General features: G+C 37.4%; 1 protein-coding gene across 1 annotated transcript in view; it reads left to right on the forward strand.

The window, feature by feature from the left end:
• The window catches only part of TNR (tenascin R), a 1,235,916-nt gene that overhangs the window by 1,152,797 nt on the left and 63,482 nt on the right, over nucleotides 1-19,637 (forward strand). The window contains 3 exon segments of the mRNA XM_053693306.1: nucleotides 8,545-8,675; nucleotides 9,337-9,447; nucleotides 9,449-9,470. Of these exon segments, the coding sequence (XP_053549281.1) occupies nucleotides 8,545-8,675; nucleotides 9,337-9,447; nucleotides 9,449-9,470 (264 nt within the window).

Consider the following 19,637-nt stretch of genomic DNA (forward strand, 5'->3'; position numbering starts at 1 on the left):
TTACAGGTGAAGGTCACCTGTAAAAAGTAAGTATTTTATACTCTAGTGTCAGAGTTGCTTAGCAACATAGTCAAAGATGCTAATTTTCTCCTAAAACTTACCAATGAAAATGGGGGGAGGTTTACACATAACAGCTGATGAAATATTTATGTATTTGTAAACCTGCAACAAAAAAGAAGCTGTAAATAGAATTGAAACTTATTAATGCTTTTACAGCTCCATTTTAACACTAGCAATGTAAACATTGCTAAACCATGTAAACCATTGCTAAACCATTGCTAAACCATGTAAACATTGCTAAACCATGTAAACCATTGCTAAACCATTGCTAAACCATTTAAGACCACTGCTTCTTAACCCACTATGCCAACTGTAAAGTGGTGATCCTCAATACCTCCGGACTTCTCTGACGGGGAGATTGACAGCCCCTGCTCCGTCCTCACCTGGCACACGAGGCAAAGTGTGCAATGTTAAATGCGGGCAGCGCATTGCTTCAAGCTTACCTCAATGCCAGGTGGACAGCAGTGCTGGATTGCCCGCCGGGTTATCAGGACTTCGCCGTAGGACCACATCCTTGGTCAAGGAGGTCATGGAGCGAGCCTTGTGCACATGTGAAGCACATTTTCTAAAGGCCCTTATCAAGGTAGGGGGGTGGAGGCAGGGCTGGGGCCGGTCTTAAAACTTTTCCAGGGCTGGTCTGATTTTTCAGTTCTGCCCTTGCAGAATGGTGCGGAGATGTCCATCTGGTGATTAGTAAATCTAGCCCTTTGTCATTCATCTTAATGACAAAGCTTTTTATACCATTCAATCTGGCAGCAGAAATTAACAGATTCAAGTTTTTTTAATCCAAAACAGTAAACATAAAACCATATTTAGTATACAAAAATGTATTAGCCAAATCAGTTACAATAATAGTGTAAACCATAGATTTAACCTAACCTGCAGGGTGTTGAAATGACAGAATTGTGCTGATCTATAACTATCATATAAAGAAGAAAAAAAAAAGATTTGTTAATACAGCAGATTATTCTCATTCACTTTAATGCAGAAGTAATGTATTTATAATTCTCATGAGAGAAATGAGATTCATATTTAAGGAAAAAGAAAGCAAAGTAAAAAGGGTTGTTTAGAAAATAAAATAATTATTCTCTGAAGATTTGATCAAAGACAAAAACATTATAATCATAGATTTGTCAGATTTGTCACATACTTCTTAAATAAATAATCAAAAATACTTTGCTATCTCTGTATAACTTTATTCTGTTGCTGCTGCTGTCTGCTTTGGATAGATTAAACAGGGGCTATTGTTTGGTTAGTTTTAGGTTAAGGTCTATTGCTCTATATATATTTATTAGCAATTATTTCCTGCATTGCAAAAAATGTACATATAAAGGGATATATTACAAGTGGAGCCGCCTGTTTGCGATAGAGCGCAATAATTAACCAGCCATTACAAGTGGCTGGTTATTGCTACCGCGCTAGCAATTAGCGATCTGAAAATTAATCAGAGATTAGATCTCTGACTAATTTTCTAAAAGTGCCCTAAATGCGCTTAAAATAAAGGACATTATAGTTTTTTTTATTTAAAATAATGTAGCATTTTTTTTTAAATAATAAAAAAAAACTGCCCTAGGCTTTTTGGGGGCTTTAAACTTGGTGGGAGTGGGATGTTACATTGCAGTCTATATTCCTATAGACCACAATGTAAATTTCCTTCTTAATATGAGGAGAGTCCACAGCTTCATTTCTTATTTGTGGGAATACAGAACCTGGCCACAGGAGGAGGCAAAGATACCCCAGCCAAAGGCTTAAATACCTCCCCCACTTCCCCCATCCCCCAGTCATTCTTTGCCTTTCGTTACAGGAGGTTGGCAGAGAAGTGTCAGAAGATTTAGTAAGTAGTCCTTATGGAGGGTATTACTCTTTTCGAGATGGGACTGGAGTACTTTTAAGTAGTCTTGTCAGCCTCTCAGTGAGAGCATTGATGAAAGTTAGAGTCTGGAGATGCAGGGAGAGTCTTTTTGTGAAACTATCCAGACTTATATTAACAGCTACTAAGCAATTAGCGTTGACGAGTTTCACTGCCTGCTTTCTTCACTCAAGTCCATGTCAGAAGCGCTGCTACAAATTGTCAAACTTGAAGGACCATGTTTCTATTCCCAATGGCATAGATTCCGATAAGATCGTTTTTATTATTTTACACACATGTTAATGATAGAAGACAGGGTCACAGTGGAACTCCTTTATCTTTATGGAATCAAGGGTTAATATCTCCTGGAGGGGGATTATTGAACAGTGGGGTTTTTTAATCAATGTACAGGTTATTTTCATTTTAAAGAGCTGCCACAGTTTCTTTATATTAAGCTGGCATGCTTTTCCTTAGCAGGGGGCAGGTCCTGCATGAGCACCATGTGACTGGGATTGGTCACGTTTTCCTCCCGCTTCCGATTCCTGACCGGGTGTCTGCAGAGAGGAGCATCTTCTCTATCTGTCTGGGTCCTAGGAGGTGGTGAGTGCCCCAGCCATTGGGGGGTATACGGTGCCTGTCGTTTTTCCTTTTCTATAATCTGATATAGACGATTTATAGAGGATTGTGATATTTTAGAGGGGGATCCCTCCGATACAGAATTTGATACCTGTGTATATTATGAGGAGGCCCGGGTAATCCAGCCCTCTCAATTATGTTCCGTATGCCGCAATAGAGTGTTCTCATCAAACCAATGTTGAGATGTTAGGAGACCACTGAGCCATCCGCCTCTGAGGACTCTTCGTCCAGTGAGGTGTGTTCCCTAGATCCTGTTCCTACATATGCAGTTTTCCCGAGTTCCCCATCCTCCTTCGCCCTGTAAGGGGTTTGTTTCCACCAGAGGTTACTGCACAGTTCTGCTTGCCATCTCTACTGCCTTAGCGATGTTACCTATTCCTGCTCACGCGTAAAGGAAGGGTTAATCCAGGCTCTCCTGCCCAAGGACATTTGTGTAAAATAACAATTTTTTATTTTTTTTATAAATAAATCAATGTTTTCTTGCCACACTTGCAGAGGAGTGTCCCTCACCACCAATAAAGGAGAGGCATTTGTTCGTATTAGCCAGTACAAAACCAATACTGCAGTATTAGTTCAATGTTAATTTAGACAGATTTTTATTTAAAAAAATTTCACGCAACAAATACTTTTAACGCGCTGAATAATCAATACAGTATTTATTTATGTTTTTGCCTTTAAAAACTGTTAATGTAAAAGCTGCTTAAAATTTTAATTCTAAGTTAAAACTAATCATGCACTGGGTTATAAGGGCAGCTTCCATGTTTGTTACTGGACAGTGATATGTGATACTCCCTGAAAGCATAATATGTATTTATTTTTCATAGGGACATTTTTTTTTTTTTTTTTAAATATCGTAATACATTTTAAGATATATTGATATAATTCCCCTTAAAGAACTAGTAAACGTTGAAGAATGTCCCCCTCCGTAGAGTGACAGCATGGAAATAGGAAGTAAAATACCCTGATACATAGATAAAAACAGACATTTTAAATGACATCCTTCTTAGTAACAAATGACAGCAAAATAACATTTGTTTTCCAAACAAATATAAAGTCTATTAAGCAAGCTTGACTATAGCTTATCAAGGCGTAAAGATAATGCAGCTTAATGATTATTTCTGAATATAAAATAAAATATTTTTTCTGAATGCTGTTGTTTTCAAGGTTCACTGATGAATGGATTAAATGGATTAAAAGAGGTATGTAGTGAATAAGAGAACTGTAACATTTACAATTATTTGTAATATTTAGACTAGAGGTACAGAGTCTGAGTTAAAGAAAAAATATATAATTACTGTTGTTTTTGCTATTTATTATTTTTGTTATTATTATTATGTTTAATTTATATGAGGTGAAAATACTCTAAACATGATACACATACACAATAAATATATTGTGAAAACAAAGCCAATCTTTAATTGAGGGTGATAATGGACAAGAGATATAGAGCTAGATTACAAGTGTCTTGGTATTATTTTTTACCCGAATAGCGAGAAGATCCTAACTTAAGTTTTTCCACCTGTGCGTGCATATATTCCCCCATAGAAATCAATGGAGAAAAAAAAATGTAAGAATAAACCTTCAACACGAGATTGCGCCATCGCTTTTCGCATTCCCCATAGAAGTCAATTGAGAATTTGTTTTTGAAAAAGACAACCATCACGCAAACATAGCATATTCTACATTAGGAAACGTTAAATATTTACAGTAAATACATAGTTAAAATCTTTATTAATTTGGAATATTTCATAAATATGTTTTATCATGTTTTAATCTACTTAATGGCAAAGGGATATAATGCACTTATATATATGCCTAGATATGTGTACATATATAGTAATGCTTTTATATGTGTATATATGACTGCAAATACATATATACACATATAAATACATTAATATATACAGTATGTACACATGTATAAACCACTATATATATATATATATATATATATAACAATACACTCTCGCTCGCCACTTTATTAGGTAAACCTGGTAGTATCGGGTAGGACCCCCTTTTGCCTTCAGAATTGCCTTAATTATTCGTGGCATAGATTCAACAAGGTGTTGGAAACATTCCTCAGAGATTTTTTATCCATAGTGACATGATAGCATCACGCAGTTGCTGCAGATTTGTCGGTTCTATTAGATTAGATCTGATGACTGTGGAGGCCATTGGAGAACAGTGAACTCATTTTTATGTTCAAGAAACCAGTTTGAGATGATTTGAGCTTTGTGACATGGTGCATTATCCTGCTAGAAGTTGCCCTTTAGAAGTTGGGTACACTGTAGTCATAAAGGGTATGGACATGGTCAGCAACAATACTCAGGTAGGCCTGTGATGTTTTAAACGATGCTCAATTGGTACTAAGGGGTCCAGAGTGTGCCAAGAAAATAATCCCCCCACACCATTACACACCACCAGCAGCTTGTTGAACCGTGGATACAAGGCAGGATGGATCCCATGCCTTCATGTTGTTTACACCCAAATTCTGATCATACCATCTGAATGTCGCAGCTGAAATCGAGACTCATCAGACCAGGCCATATTTTTCCAATCTTCTATTGTCCATTTTGGTGAGCCCTGGTGCCAATTGTCGCCATCGGTTTCCTGTTCTTAGCTGACAGGAGTGGCAGCCGGTGTGTTCTGCTGCTGCTGTATCCCATCTGCTTCAAGGTTCAACTGTGTTGTGCATTCATTAGATGGTTATTATGCATCCCTTGGTTGTAACGAGTGGTTATTTTAGTTTCCCTTTTGCCTTTATATCATCTCGAACCAGTCTGTCCATTATCCTCTGGCCTCTGACATCAACAAGGCATCTTTTTGTCCACAACATCTGTTGCTAACTGGATATTTTCTCTTTTTCGGACCATTCTCTATAAACCCTAGAGATGGTTGTGCTGTGAAAATCCCAATAGAATCAGCAGTTTTTGAACTACTCAGACCAGCGCGTCTCTGGCACCCAACAACATTGCCACGTTCAAAGTCACTTAAAGGGACAGTCTACACCAGAATTTTTATTGTTTTAAATAATAGATAATCCCTTTTATTACCCATTCTGTAGTTTTGCATAACCCAACACAGTTATAATAATACAAGTTTTATCTCTGTAATTACCCTTGTACTCTATGCCTCTGCAAACAGCCCCCCTTATTTCAGTTCTTTTGACAGACCTTGCATTTTAGCCAATCAGTGCTGACTCCTAGGTTACTCCCCCGTGCGTGAGCACAGTGTTATCTTTATGACACACATGAACTACCACCTCTAGTGGTAACAAACTGTCAAAATGTATTCAGGTTAGAGGCGGCCCTTCAAGTTCTAGAAATTAGCATATGACCCCTTCTTTCAAACTAAGAATATCAAGAGAACAAAGAAAAAATTGGTAATAAAAGTAAATTGGAAAGTTGTTTAAAATGACATGCCCTATCTAAATCATGAAAGTTCTATTTTGGACTAGACCTGTCCCTCTTACAATACCCTTTCTTCCCCATTCTGATGCTCGGTCTTGATCTTCAGCTGCAATGCATTGAGTTGCTGCCATGTTATTGGCTGATTAGCAATTTGTGTTTACCAAGCAATTGAAACAGGTGGCTGGTGAGTGTGTGTGTATATGTGTATATGTATATATATAATATATATATATATAAGCACACATATACAAATACATCTTTAGCAATGTATATGTCTTAATGTTAAAGCAATTTGCCTGCCTTTTTATTCTAACGCCCGAGATCTCCAATCTTTGAGCCCTTTATAACTTTTATGTGCAATATTTTTAATAATATTTTTTTATCAGACAGTGTTAATATGAGTGTATGTGTACTTGTAATGTACTTTTGAAGTGTTTTGTGAAACTTTTTAGTTTTGGGAAAAGAGTTTACCACTGCTTTGAGATCACTGTAAGGATTTTGCTCCACTTGTAATATCAGTGCAATAAAAATGGCTTGCAAAAAACACTATTGCGCTAGCGCAAAACCTATTGCGCCTCCAATTTTTAATCTAGCCCTAAGTTATTGCATGGCTGGTGGTAGTCTGCTTATAGTGAGGATAGGATGTGGAATGTAGTGAAGCTCAGTGAGGAGCAAATCGGTGGGGTTTATTTATATGTTCATCTAAATAGGATGGTTTACAATGAATAAAGATTGGTGGAAGAGTCTCGAAGAGTGAGGAAGAATTGTGCCCACATAGGGTCCACATGGGAAAAGTCTTGTAGGTAGGGAGTTCATAGGTAGGTAGGCACAGGAAGAGCTAAATGATAAAGAGAAAAGGAGTAAGTTGTTGGATGAGCATACAGGCTTTGTAGGCTAAGGTCAAGATTATCAATATGTAAAGACAGGGAAGGGATTGAGCAGAGTGAAGGTAACCAATGCAAAATGATGATGGAGGTGGATGACTCACAATAATTTAAATGAATTGGAGGAATAGAGTAGAGTTAGTGGAAGTTCAGATAGTAAGGGGGTTACAAAAGTCAAGATGTGAGATGATTTGAGAGTATTGGCTGGGCATTAGAAAGGGAGGCATTGGGAGAATGCGGCATTATTGTGTAGAGGAAAAAAGTAGGGAGCAGAAATTAATACAAAACCGTGGAATTTTATGGAATCTACATTATGGCAGGTATCAGAGCTGAGTTGTGATAGAAGGGGGTATATGTAATATCTGTGTCTATGAGATGTTTCTCATACAGTCATGAGAAGCAGTACAAAGAGATATCAGATAAGTGCTTAGTTAAAAGATTAGGTCAGAAAGTGCGAAGCTTGGTCTAAAAGATGGTTTAAAGGTGTCATCTCTTATTAAAATCCAGATTAAGATAATTTGTCAACATGAGTAAACAGAAAAAATTAAGGACATAGAAGTGAGGCTCGGCACTGCACATGGCAATGGAGAGGAAATGTGCTCGATTATGAATCTATAAACCAGTTAGAAAGAAGATACAAAGCAATATAGATGTCACATTAAAGTCAGAGTGAGCAACGGATTTAATGAAGGTAAAGGTGACCAAGAAGAATGGAGAAGTGGCCTTTTGTTTTGGTCCTAAGCAGGTTGCATGAAGTAACAATACAATTTCTTTTGAGTCTTATTAGGTAAAAGGTCTAATTCTCATTCTACTAACTTTTCACCTACTACGTATCAGAGCAGTTTCTCAACACCTATAATAATATATGATAGCAGAATACTAGTGTCTAACAAGTTCCTTTCACCATTCTGCTTCTGACTATTGAGTTAGAAAACAAATACCGATTTTACTAAAACACTCTTAATGTTGGAACAAGGGATCAAACTTAAAAAAGTGTTTTCAAAAAGAGGAGGAAACAACTTACAAAAATCTATGTGAGACTACAATCAGTGCACAGGCAGTTCCCCCGGCCTCTACAGACATCCAACTTAAATACAACTCGTACTTGCAAACGGAGGAAAATAGAGCTTTATCGCCAATCCTTCTTTCCAGGATTACCCAAACTACTCAAAATCCAATTGTCAGAAGGACAAAAAGTGTTGTGAAATTTGCTGAACAGGGGCACAGATAGCAAAACAAAACTTTTTCCCTATGCTATCAAAAACTACAAAAATGTTTGGCTAGAGTTTCACCTAAAAAAAAGTGCCTGTTCCAACTTACATACAAATTTCAACTTAAGAATCAACCCAACAGAACCTATCTTGTTCGTAACCTAGGGACTGCCCTGTATTTAAAACTCTTCTACAGTATCTCTGCTTTGGTACGTGATTTTTAAAGCTAGTTTATACTTCCAAACTTTTGTGATGTATTCCGAAGGTAACCATGGTTTGGAATTGTATCTGCATCTGTTTACAAAGATCTTTTGTGGGTTAGCGTTAACTCTAGTACTTCCCATGGGAAAAAAACCACATATGTCACACAAACAGTTAATGAGGAATTTGTTTTATTCTAATTGTGCCAAGATCCTATTTATTTCATATCAAAACCATTTCTTAACCATCAGAGAATCTAATACAAAGTACACATTTCTTTTTTTCTGTCATAGATCTGGATCCACCTAGAAATTTCACAGCTTCAGAGGTGTCAAGAACAAGTGCTCTGATCTCCTGGCAACCACCGATCACAGCTATTGAAAACTATATTCTGGCATATAAATCAGCCAACGAGAGCCGCCATGTAAGCATTAAGAAACTAAAAACTAGCGAGCAGGCAGCAGTAATAGACATAGTATGTAGCCTCTAAATCATATGAAAGCCATGAATTACTAGTCCGTCCCACTTAAAAAATAATTTTGCTACCTTATGACTGTTAAGATAATTTACTTGAAAATGTTTATTGTTTAAAAAATAGATAATTCCTTTATTACCCATTCCCAAGTTTTGCATAACCAACACTGTTATATTAATACACTTTTTAGATATGTGATTACCTTGTATCAAAGCCTCTGCAGACGGACCCCTTATCTCAGTTCTTTTGACAGACTTGCAATTTAGCTAATCAGTATGGACTCATGGAATAACTCCACAGGAGTAAGCACAATTTCTAATCTATATGGCCCTATACGAACTAGCGCTGTTTAGCTGTGAAAACTGTCAAAATGCGCTGAGATAAGAGGTGGCATTCAAGGGCTTAGGAATTAGCATATGAATTTACCTTGGTTTAGCTTTCAGCAAAGAATACCAAGAGAACAAGTCAAATGTAATGATAAAAGTAAATTGGAAAGTTGTTTAATATTGCATGCCCCTATCTGAATCATGAAAGTTTAATTTTGACCAGACTGTTCCTTTAATGATTATATGTTTAATTTGAAATTATTTTTTTCATTTTCTTTTATCAGGAGCTGATTGTAGATGCTGAGGACAGCTGGATTCGTCTTGAGGGATTGCTGGAAAGCACTGAATACACTGTGACCATTCTGTCAGTGCAAGAGGAGAGCAAAAGCTCTGCCCATTTACACTGTGTTCACTACAGGTCAGTGTATCTCATGAGTATGTGGTTATATACTAATATTTACTTACAATCTTTTTTTTAATACACAATTAATACACAGACACACGCACATCTCTCTCTCTCTCTCCTCTCTCTCTCTTTCTCTCTCTCTTTCTTTCTCTCTCTCTTCTCTCTCTCTTTCTCTTTCTCTCTCTCTTTTCTCTCTCTCTTTCTTTCTCCTGCTCTCGCTCTCTCTCTCTCCCCGCTCTCTCTTTTTCACAGGAACTAAGTGGCCCTTGGCCAATCACTGCAAAACAGCCCCAAACCATTATTCCATCTCAGTGCACACCATGCATTCCGTTAGATAGAGTTCTCCTTACATTCACCCACGCCCACATGACACCATCAGACCGCCAGCGAGGGAAGCATGAATCAGCATGCCAGAGAACACATTTCCACTGCTCCAGAATCCACTGCTTCAGCTGACGTTTTGGTGTTGCACATGTTGGTTTGATGCTTGTTGTACAGCTGTTTGGCCTTAGAAACACAATTTATGAAGGTTACGATGTACAGTTCTTGTGCTGATGTTGCTTCCAGATTCAGTTTGGAACTCTATAGTGAGTGCTTTGCAGTGGCCACAGTCTGCGAGTTTGACATGCCCCGCGTAAAGTCACTGAGCTCTTTAGTACAACCCATTGTACTGTCATTGTTTATACTATACAGATTATATGGCTATGTGCTGGATTGTATGCACCAACTAGCAATGGGAATGACTAAAACAATCTCTCTCACACACACACACACACATATATATATATATATATATATCTATATATATATATATATATATATATACTGTATGTGTGTATATATAAATATATGTGTGTATGTGTGTGTGTGTGTGTATATATAGATAGATACACACACACTGCCCATACAAATGCTTACATTTACTATTTTGCATACTATCAGAGGTACACACACAGTAACAGCCACATATACATTACAGCCAAACCCATGCACACAACTGCAATTACTCACTTCTGTACAAAGACTGACATACAGTCATAAACACACAAACTCATACATTGCCAGAAGCATACACCTGTCTAAATAAGTATTCATTGCAAGAGGCACAAGCACTGTGGCTTTTATAACAAATGTATTAAAATATAGAAACACAAAGTACATACTGATACACATCTGCACCACTATGCATTTCTTTACTTACATACATAATGAATACTGACTTGTGTATACAAACGTGCACGTAATAACATTTGAAGCATATAATGAGAAACTAGCCAATGTACAGTCACACAATATTCCCAGGCATAGCCTGGCATTTTCACAGTAAAATATTTATTTAACTATGTACATAATATGAATATTTTAAATGTAGAATTTCAAAAGCATATCCTTGATATTATGAGCTAGATTACAAGTGGCGCGATTTCCTCTTTTTTCAGCTTTTTGCACACAATTAAAATACCGCTTGTATTACAAGTAAAAGTAAACGCGATTGCAAGAGAGCAATCACATTTTGCACTTGTGAGGATACCGTGACTGAAAACCTTGCGTAGACGATAATGCGTTACCAAAAAGTTGCATCTAAACAAACACAAAATACATTCAAAATTACAGTTACATAGAGTTAGATCGATTAGCGCTGCGGAATCTGTGGTGCTCTACAAATAACCACTAATACTAATAATAAATCATAATCATAGGACTTCCGGTGGGTGGACTGGCCGGACAGACAGCAAGAGACAAGAGCTCCACTAATACCTGAAAAAAAAAGCCCTGGCTATTTTTGACTTAGCCTCTGCCTGCCGTCCTCGCTTATCCACAATTGTGTCTTGCTGGGAGACCTGAGGTCGGATAATGCCAGCTGACTGCTGCTATGAAGGGCTCAACACCAGCTTAGCCCCGGTTGTGCTGCGGAATTACACCCGCCATGTTGGCTGCAATATTGACTCGGACCGCTTATACCCCCTAACTGTCAGGGAGCTAAAAGACTGACCGCAGGGCTGCCTGAGGACTGCTGCTCACTTGAGCACTACATCATCCCTAACATGTGTGCTACCCCTGGATTATAGCATCACCCTTAATACTGACTCAGTACTAGTAAACACACAATCAGATTACATGGTGAAGCACCATTTTAATCTCCAAAAGCAGACACCACTCTGCTACCCTATCATCTACTACTCCCATGAGAGTTGACCAGTACTTCCAGAAGCTCTCTCCTAATCAACCTGTTAACATGAGCCATAAATCCAAAACAGTGGAGAGAAAATCTTGTCTCACGTGGACATACACTATCCCCTGATCCACCCAAGGACCTCACCCTGGAGACCATTTCACCCTAGTGAAGTGAGGGCAATTTTCATCCCACCTTTCAGCGGCTGAGGGCCGCATCTCAGAATTGGAAGATAGGCAGTCAGGAGCGGTTTATCACTCAAACAAGTATTAAAGCAGAACCAATATCTTCTAGATAGGGTCGAGAGACCCTTGAAAAATAGAAGTAGCCACAATAATCTGCGTATTGTGGGAGTGCCTGAAACAGTGAAGGGCAAAGCCCTTATGGAGTTTGTTGCAGTAACCTTCCCCAAGCTCTTGGGCATTTCTTCTGACCCAGCTTCCCATTGACGTGGAGAGGGGGCCCATAGAGTGGGTCCGGATAATCTGCCAGATGCTAAGAACAAGCCTAGACAAGTTATCTTTAAATGCCTTAATTTCAGTGAGATGGTTCTGCTTCTTCAGGCTTATAAATCGCAAAAATGTCAAATATGAAGACACCGTCTCCTATTATTTCAGGACTACTCAGCAGAAGTCACAAATAAAAGAAATAACTTCGCCCCCTTACCATACTAGACTCCATGAACAAGGCCGACAAGTAGGCCCTACTATATACGTGTGGTTACTCAATCCAGCCCCAAATTCTTCCATTCTCCACAAGCCCTAGAAGCCTTCTTATCAGCAGAGAAACGCCATGAAGGTACCTGATGCTGAAAATTTAGCCTGCAATGGTTCTTTCTGTTGCCAAGAAGTTAGATCTTCCTTCTGTGACAGCTATGTATTACATGTCCTTTTCTTTTTTTCATCATACTACTTGTTTTGTTACTAAGTTAACTGTTTTTTTATAACATGCCTACAGGTCAACCCCTCCACACTACATATGCTTTTTAATGTTACTGTGAATCTAACTGTTATATTCCCGTTCATGTGTGTCACTACATCACTTTTAATTTTGACATGTATTTACTTGCTACAATTGGTACATTTTATGCACCATACTTTAGTATACCTGGGGCTAACAGTTAGACCTCAAGCTACATATTTTGATAGTGCTTAGATGCCACAGAGTTTCAAGGCTGTGTACTCTTAATGTTGATGCTTACTCAACCCGTTGATAATGCATATACCATCTTTATTTCCAGCATTTACTACTTCCCACCGCACATAGATGTTTATTGCATACCACACTAAACCCACTCTGGGCTCTACCACTGCATATTAGATCATACCCCTCTCCTCACGTGGGTCGATCCATGGGCATATTATTGCGATATATAACTCTTCTCTCCGCCTATGTAAATTAGAGTTAGCTCACCCCCTTGGGTCTGCCTCATGGGAAGCACTGCTGGTATTACTGAAACCTAGTATATTTACTCATGTAAGTCACATTTTTTATCATAATTGCCTTATCGCCATAGCTGGACTCTAATTTCTGAACCAGTACAGGTTACATTGAATTCTTTATTAAGCTTAAGAATAGCGTCTGGCCTCAGGCTATGCCTCTTGATATATTTGAATATACAAGGCATTATATGACTCCCAAATTGTTATTTATAGGTAGTGTTTTAATACTGCTGTCATTAACCCAGTGTAACTACCAATACACCAACTACTCCTAAATCAAGGGTTTATTGCCTCTCCCTATATTTAGATGTATGTTATAAAGCAAAACTATGTCTACCTCTGGTTTATCTCCCCACTCCCTAGTTTACACCTTCCGCCTTTTAGGCTGATTTATGGGCTCTTTGTTTTCATACACATATCTTCTCTTCCACTTATGTATAAAAGACTTATCTTGCCCCTTCATGTTTGCCATGCATCTTGGGATTTTTACTTACTACTAATTTTTTTTTCCCCCCTCTATCACTCTCCCCCCCCGACAATTGTGAACCCATCATCACTCTCCTCCCTAACAACTGGTACTGGCCCTTAAGTGTTTTACCCTGAAATGGTGGAGGGGGGGGGGGGTATTAATTCTCCCTATTAAAAGAAAATCAATTGTAACCCCCCTACGCAGACTAAATGCAGGTGTGGCCTTTTTACAGTTGACACATCTGGTAGATTGGGAACATGAAAAAGCTTGCGGAGTGGACTGGGTTGGGAAAGTGGCCTATCTTTCTTATAATAGCTTCAGTAGAGGATTGGCTATCCTGTTTGGTAAGTGCTTACAAATAGAAATCCATAACACCATTACGGACCCAGATGGCAGATTTCTCATCTTACAAGTCTCCATTGACTCCATCGCCTTACACATTATGCAATATATATGCCCCAAACAATAAAAGCATGTCCTTCTGGGAAAAAACTGGCCGACAATCTTACTCCCCTCCCTAGGGTCTAAATTAATCATAGCGGGTGACTTTAATCTATCTCCACACCCCTTGATAGACAGATCTTGGCCACATAGATGATGTGACATCTACAAGGTTATGCAATTACAAAGGGAAATTTGAAAATAATGTCTTTAACCTTTCTTGTTGACACTTGGCAGTGTGTGACATTTGGTGTTGACGACACCCTGAGGGAAGGGATTTCACATGTCTCTCCAAGGCTAACTCCTCCATGTCCCGGGATAGACCTATTTCTGATCTCTGACATCTCAGGTTAAAACCGATAAGATACAGAACATAGTCATCTCTGACCATGCCCCAGTAGAATAGTCTCTGGACTGCTCCCCCTAGGCACCCTAATAGGCAGTTCTTACATTTCCCCTCATATCTCATCACCTCTGATGCCTTCCCATAAATCCTTTGTACATGCATGGAATGATTACTACAATGACAACTAAACGCCTTACAAACTAAATTATGTCAAACCTACTTAGTATATTGTACATTTTAAAACTTGCCCTTCATACGATGATTATATTATGGCTAAAGCTGAGCTTAATGCATTTACCAGACAACAAGCACTTCCGGACTATTAAAATCATCAAGTAAATTCTACTGCTTTGGTGGTAAATCTGGTAGGTTTTCTAGCTACATGGTAAAAAGTCGATCAACTAAAAAAGACATAGTGGTACTCTGCTATGGAGGGAAGACTTTTAAAACTCCTGAGGAGCTAGCACATTGTTTGGCGGACAATTTCTCACACCTTTATACCAAGCAACAACCATGCTGATCTGACTCTCACAATAACTTTTGGCATTCCCTCACACTCCCTCAGTTAACGTCTGCTCAGATTGATACCTTAAATTCCCCAATAACCAAAGAATAAATTTAATCTACCATCAAATCTCTATCTTTGGGTAAAACCCCGGGTCCCTGGTGGACTCCCATTTGAGATTTATAGACTCCTATACCCTCAAATCTCTCCTACCCTTAATAATGTATTCAATGCCCTATTTCTCAATAGGGCATTGAATACTCAATAGGATTTGTATTTGGTAGATCCTCTGTAGTCATCTTGCAAAAAGGCCTACACATTATCACTACTGGATGCAACATAAAGAAGCACACTGCGGTGAGGATCAAGAGGCCTTCCTGCTGTCTCTAGACGCAGAGAATGCCTTCAATAGGGTTGAATGGCCTCACTTATTTCATACTCTCCAAAAATTTCACTTTGAGGGCCCCTTCCTCGACTTTATCTGTACAATTTATTCTACACCCACAGCAAATGTCCTGGTGAATGGTCTCATTTCCCCAACCTTCCAGCTCCAAAGAGGCACACGCCAAGGATGCCTGCTCTCACCCCTTTTATTTGATTTGGCCCTTGAGCCTCTGGCCCTTAAATTGAAACAGGTCTATCCGGGAATACATATTAATAATATCCAATTCCATATGGCCCTATATGCAGATTATATGCTTTGCTTTGTCACAAATCCCTCTCTGTATGTTCCAAAAATAATTGATACCCTTACTGTATTTGGAGATTTCTCAGGGTATAAAATCAACATGTCCAAATCTGAGATATTATGGCTGACAGACCATAATCACATTAAAACCACCTTCCCTTTTACTATGCAACCACATACCCTAACCTACCTAGGCATCCATCTTCACCGTAACCCATATAAACTATACAAACTTAATGTCGCAAAACAATGCACACCACCCTACAGACTCAACTTAAGGCATGGGCAAAACTCCCTCTGGGTCTCTCTGGCCGTATTAATCTTATAAAAATATACATATTACCCAAGATCCTCTATCCACTTTTGATGCTAACCATACTCCTATCTAAATCAGACTTAGTGAATATAAATAAAGCAATTCAGACCTTTATATGGAGTGATAAAAGAACACGTATAGCAACCAACAAACTCCATCAACCATATCTTCACACAGACTTGGCACTCCTGAACCTTTATGCTGTATAATTGGGCAGCATTGATTCGTCTAGTAATAGACTGACAAACACAACACAATTTACAGCCCCCCTCTTGGAGGAATCTGTAGTATCACCACTTGCACCCTGCTTACCTACCTTACATCCCAATTCGGGAATTGCCCCCAGAAATCAGGAATAACTTCTTATACAAGACATTTTGAAAGCCTGGTGGCTAGCCTTTAAATACCTTGGTAACAAATCTCCTTCTCCAAAATATATTCCCCTGATGGGGAATAGGGACTTTCCAACTGGCACTGATACAGTCCCTATTTAATTATGGAAATCTATGGGTATTAACTCGGGTTCGTGAACTACTCGGACCCCATTGTCACACACTGTGAGAACTTTTCAAGACCTTAAAAATAAATTTGACACACCCAATATGCATTTATATGTATACCTTCAGGTTAGACACTATGTAAATACCCTAATGTCCCAATAGGCAAATTTCTGGAACCCTCCCCTTTAGCTAAGGTGCACACTGCTTATAAAATGAATAGCTTCTCCCTGTCTCCAATATACACCAACTAATTTCATGTTCTTCCACTACTATAATGGAAATAACTCTGGCCTGACTACAGGATGACAATATGCAAGACATTTCAGTAGAGGATATTAGGACTAGTCTTGAAAAAACTGAGGCAGATAGTTTGGCTATTTCCCTTAGAGAAATGCAGGTCAGGATGATCAACCAAGATTATATTACCCCTGCCCATCTAGTTCACTGGAATCCTAATTGCCCAAACCAATGTATTAAATGCTGTATGCCTAAACCCATGTTTAGCCACTATTTCTATGAATGCCCATATATTAACCACTTTTGGAGACAACTACAACACTGGATCAAGATAACTCTCAAACTTGACGTAATTTTCTACTTAAAAATTATCTACTTTTTTGTCTGGGACAAACAACACAGTAAATCACACCTGATACTCACACTTTGTACTTTACTGGCACAGCACTGTATTTTAACTCTATGGATATCCAATAAATCAGCCTCTATAGCCCAGTTTAAAAAGAAACTACTTAGACATCTGTTTATTGAACAACTAGACATAAAATTAGATGTTAAGCGCAGACTAAGGCACTTTTTGAAGAAGTGCGGGGCTTCATTGTTACAACGCGTTTTACAGCCCTTTTTACATACTGAGATCTTCCTTGAAGCTTCCCTTAGGGGATAATGGAATATCCCTGAAATTGAACACCCAAATAATCTGTATATAATCTGAAGGAAATTTTGGTTGAAGGTTAATATCTTAGCTAAGTGGGCGGCGGGGAGGGGAGAGAGAGCCTCCTTTTGTGCTTTTTTCTCTCTCCTCTACTACTGCTTACCATATAGAGAGATGGCTCTCATACCACATCATATGCGGCAAATACACACTTCTTGATAGTTTAATTCTTACTTAAATATGTACTATGCCTTGTACAAGTCAGATGAATATGTTGTTTAAAAATGTTTATAATGTATTTTATGTTAATAAGTTGTTTTTGTTAGTTTTTTATTGTTTTTTTAAATAAAGAGAAAATTGGAAGACACCTGGATTAACCCTACATCTTCTGAATTCAATATCAGAGACCTTCAAATGGATAAATATTAACTGGACTTTTAAACCTTTAATGCCTCCAATTTGTACTATCTAACTTACAGAAATATGTCTATTTTTTCAACTGTATTATTGGTTTTGTTCTTTGTTTCCATGTGATTCCTAATAAAGAAAATTTGAAGAAAAAATAATAATAATAGATAGATGATAATAGATAGATTTGTGTTTTACCGTATATATATATATATATATATATATATATATATATATATACTGTACACATTTTACATTCCAATGTTCTTCACATACAGGAATGTGTTATTTTTATGATAAATATATATAACTATCTATATATGTATATACACCAATACATGTATATCTATTCCTCTAGATATATAGGTAAAGGTCATCAATTGTACATTAACACTATCAGATATATATGGAAATATATATTTAATAATAAAAAAAATTCTATGCGAAGATTATTGGAATGTAAAATATGTGTAACACGATTTGTGTTTTGCATTTTAGGTCTAATGCAGTGTCGAGTTAGAGCACATGAAGAATTACAAATCTCAAAGAACGTTTTTGAAATATTAATTATTTAAAAATATAAATAATAATTATTAAAAATTATTATACATACTGTAAAAAACTCTAAATATTCCATAGAATAATATATATATATATATATATATAATATATATATATATATATTTTACAGTATGTATTATAATTTTCAATTAATATAAATTAGTTTAGTGCGCCACTTGTATTCTGGCCATCTATTAGTATGGTATCTGTCACTGCCATTCTCTCTGTTTTTACTTTGTTTTAAATGTAATATTCCTTGTTAAAATGTAGTGTCCCTTGACCCTGATTAGCTGTAATTCTCCGTATGGGAACAGCAGTGTCTGTATCAAGTAATGTCACAGTGTTTTAGATAGATCACTGAATAATTGTAAGGAAACAAAGCTACTGTAATTATTGAGTTGCTGGGGAGGAACAAAAAACAATAACTGTTAATTAAACTCTGACTCAAACATTTAAACTGTGGTTTCACCTTTTTTCCCTACAGGGAACTTAATTCACAGAGCTGTGACATTTTGCGCCAATGTTCTTTTTTTAATATCGGTTCTTTTACTTTCATCACTATCCGTAGTAAATGCTAAAAAATATGCAAGGCCAAAGGGTATAAATGTATTGCCGTATAAAATCATTAACTGTGAATGTGAATCTTATGATTCCATACACAATGTGATTCTAACCATTACATTTAAATGTTATAATAAACTTTTTTTTTTTTTGTAGCACTAAAAAAGAGAAAATCAATTAAAGGGACAGTCTAGTGAAAATTAAACTGTCATGATTCCGATATGGAATGCAATTTTAAACAACTTTCTAATTCACTTTTATCATCAAATGTGCTTTGTTCTCTTGGTATTCTTTGTTGAAAGCTAAACCTAAGTAGGCGCCATATTCTATTTCTAAGCCCTTGAAGGCCACCCCTTATTTCAATGCATTGGCAGTTTTTCACAGCTAGAGGGTATAAGTTCATGTGTGCCATACAGATACATTGTGACCAGGCCCGTGGAATTACAAATGAGAGGGCACTGATTGGCTAAATTAATGCCTGTCAAAAGAACTAAAATAATGGGGCATCTGGTAAGGCTTAGATACAAGGTAATCACAGAAGTAAACATTTTATTAATATAACAGTGTTAGTTATGCAAAACAGTGGAATGGGTAATAAAGGGATTATCTCTCTTTTTAAATTATAACAATTCTGGAGTAGACTGTCCCTTTAATGTCTGGCTGCAAACTAATGAATGAGTCATCAGTACAAATAGTATATACAGCTGGCAATATTTTGCAAAAATGGAGCGTGATAAATATTTAGATGACTTTTCACATTCAGCTTGTCTTAAATCATGTATAGGACTACAGTATCTTTAGGTAATTTAACAATTTTGTTTGCAGACCTGCATATTAGACATAATGCACTGTTTGTCGACAGACCAGTGGAGTGAAG

The sequence above is a fragment of the Bombina bombina genome, chromosome 10, assembly GCF_027579735.1.
Source record: "Bombina bombina isolate aBomBom1 chromosome 10, aBomBom1.pri, whole genome shotgun sequence".
Lineage (NCBI taxonomy): Eukaryota > Metazoa > Chordata > Amphibia > Anura > Bombinatoridae > Bombina > Bombina bombina.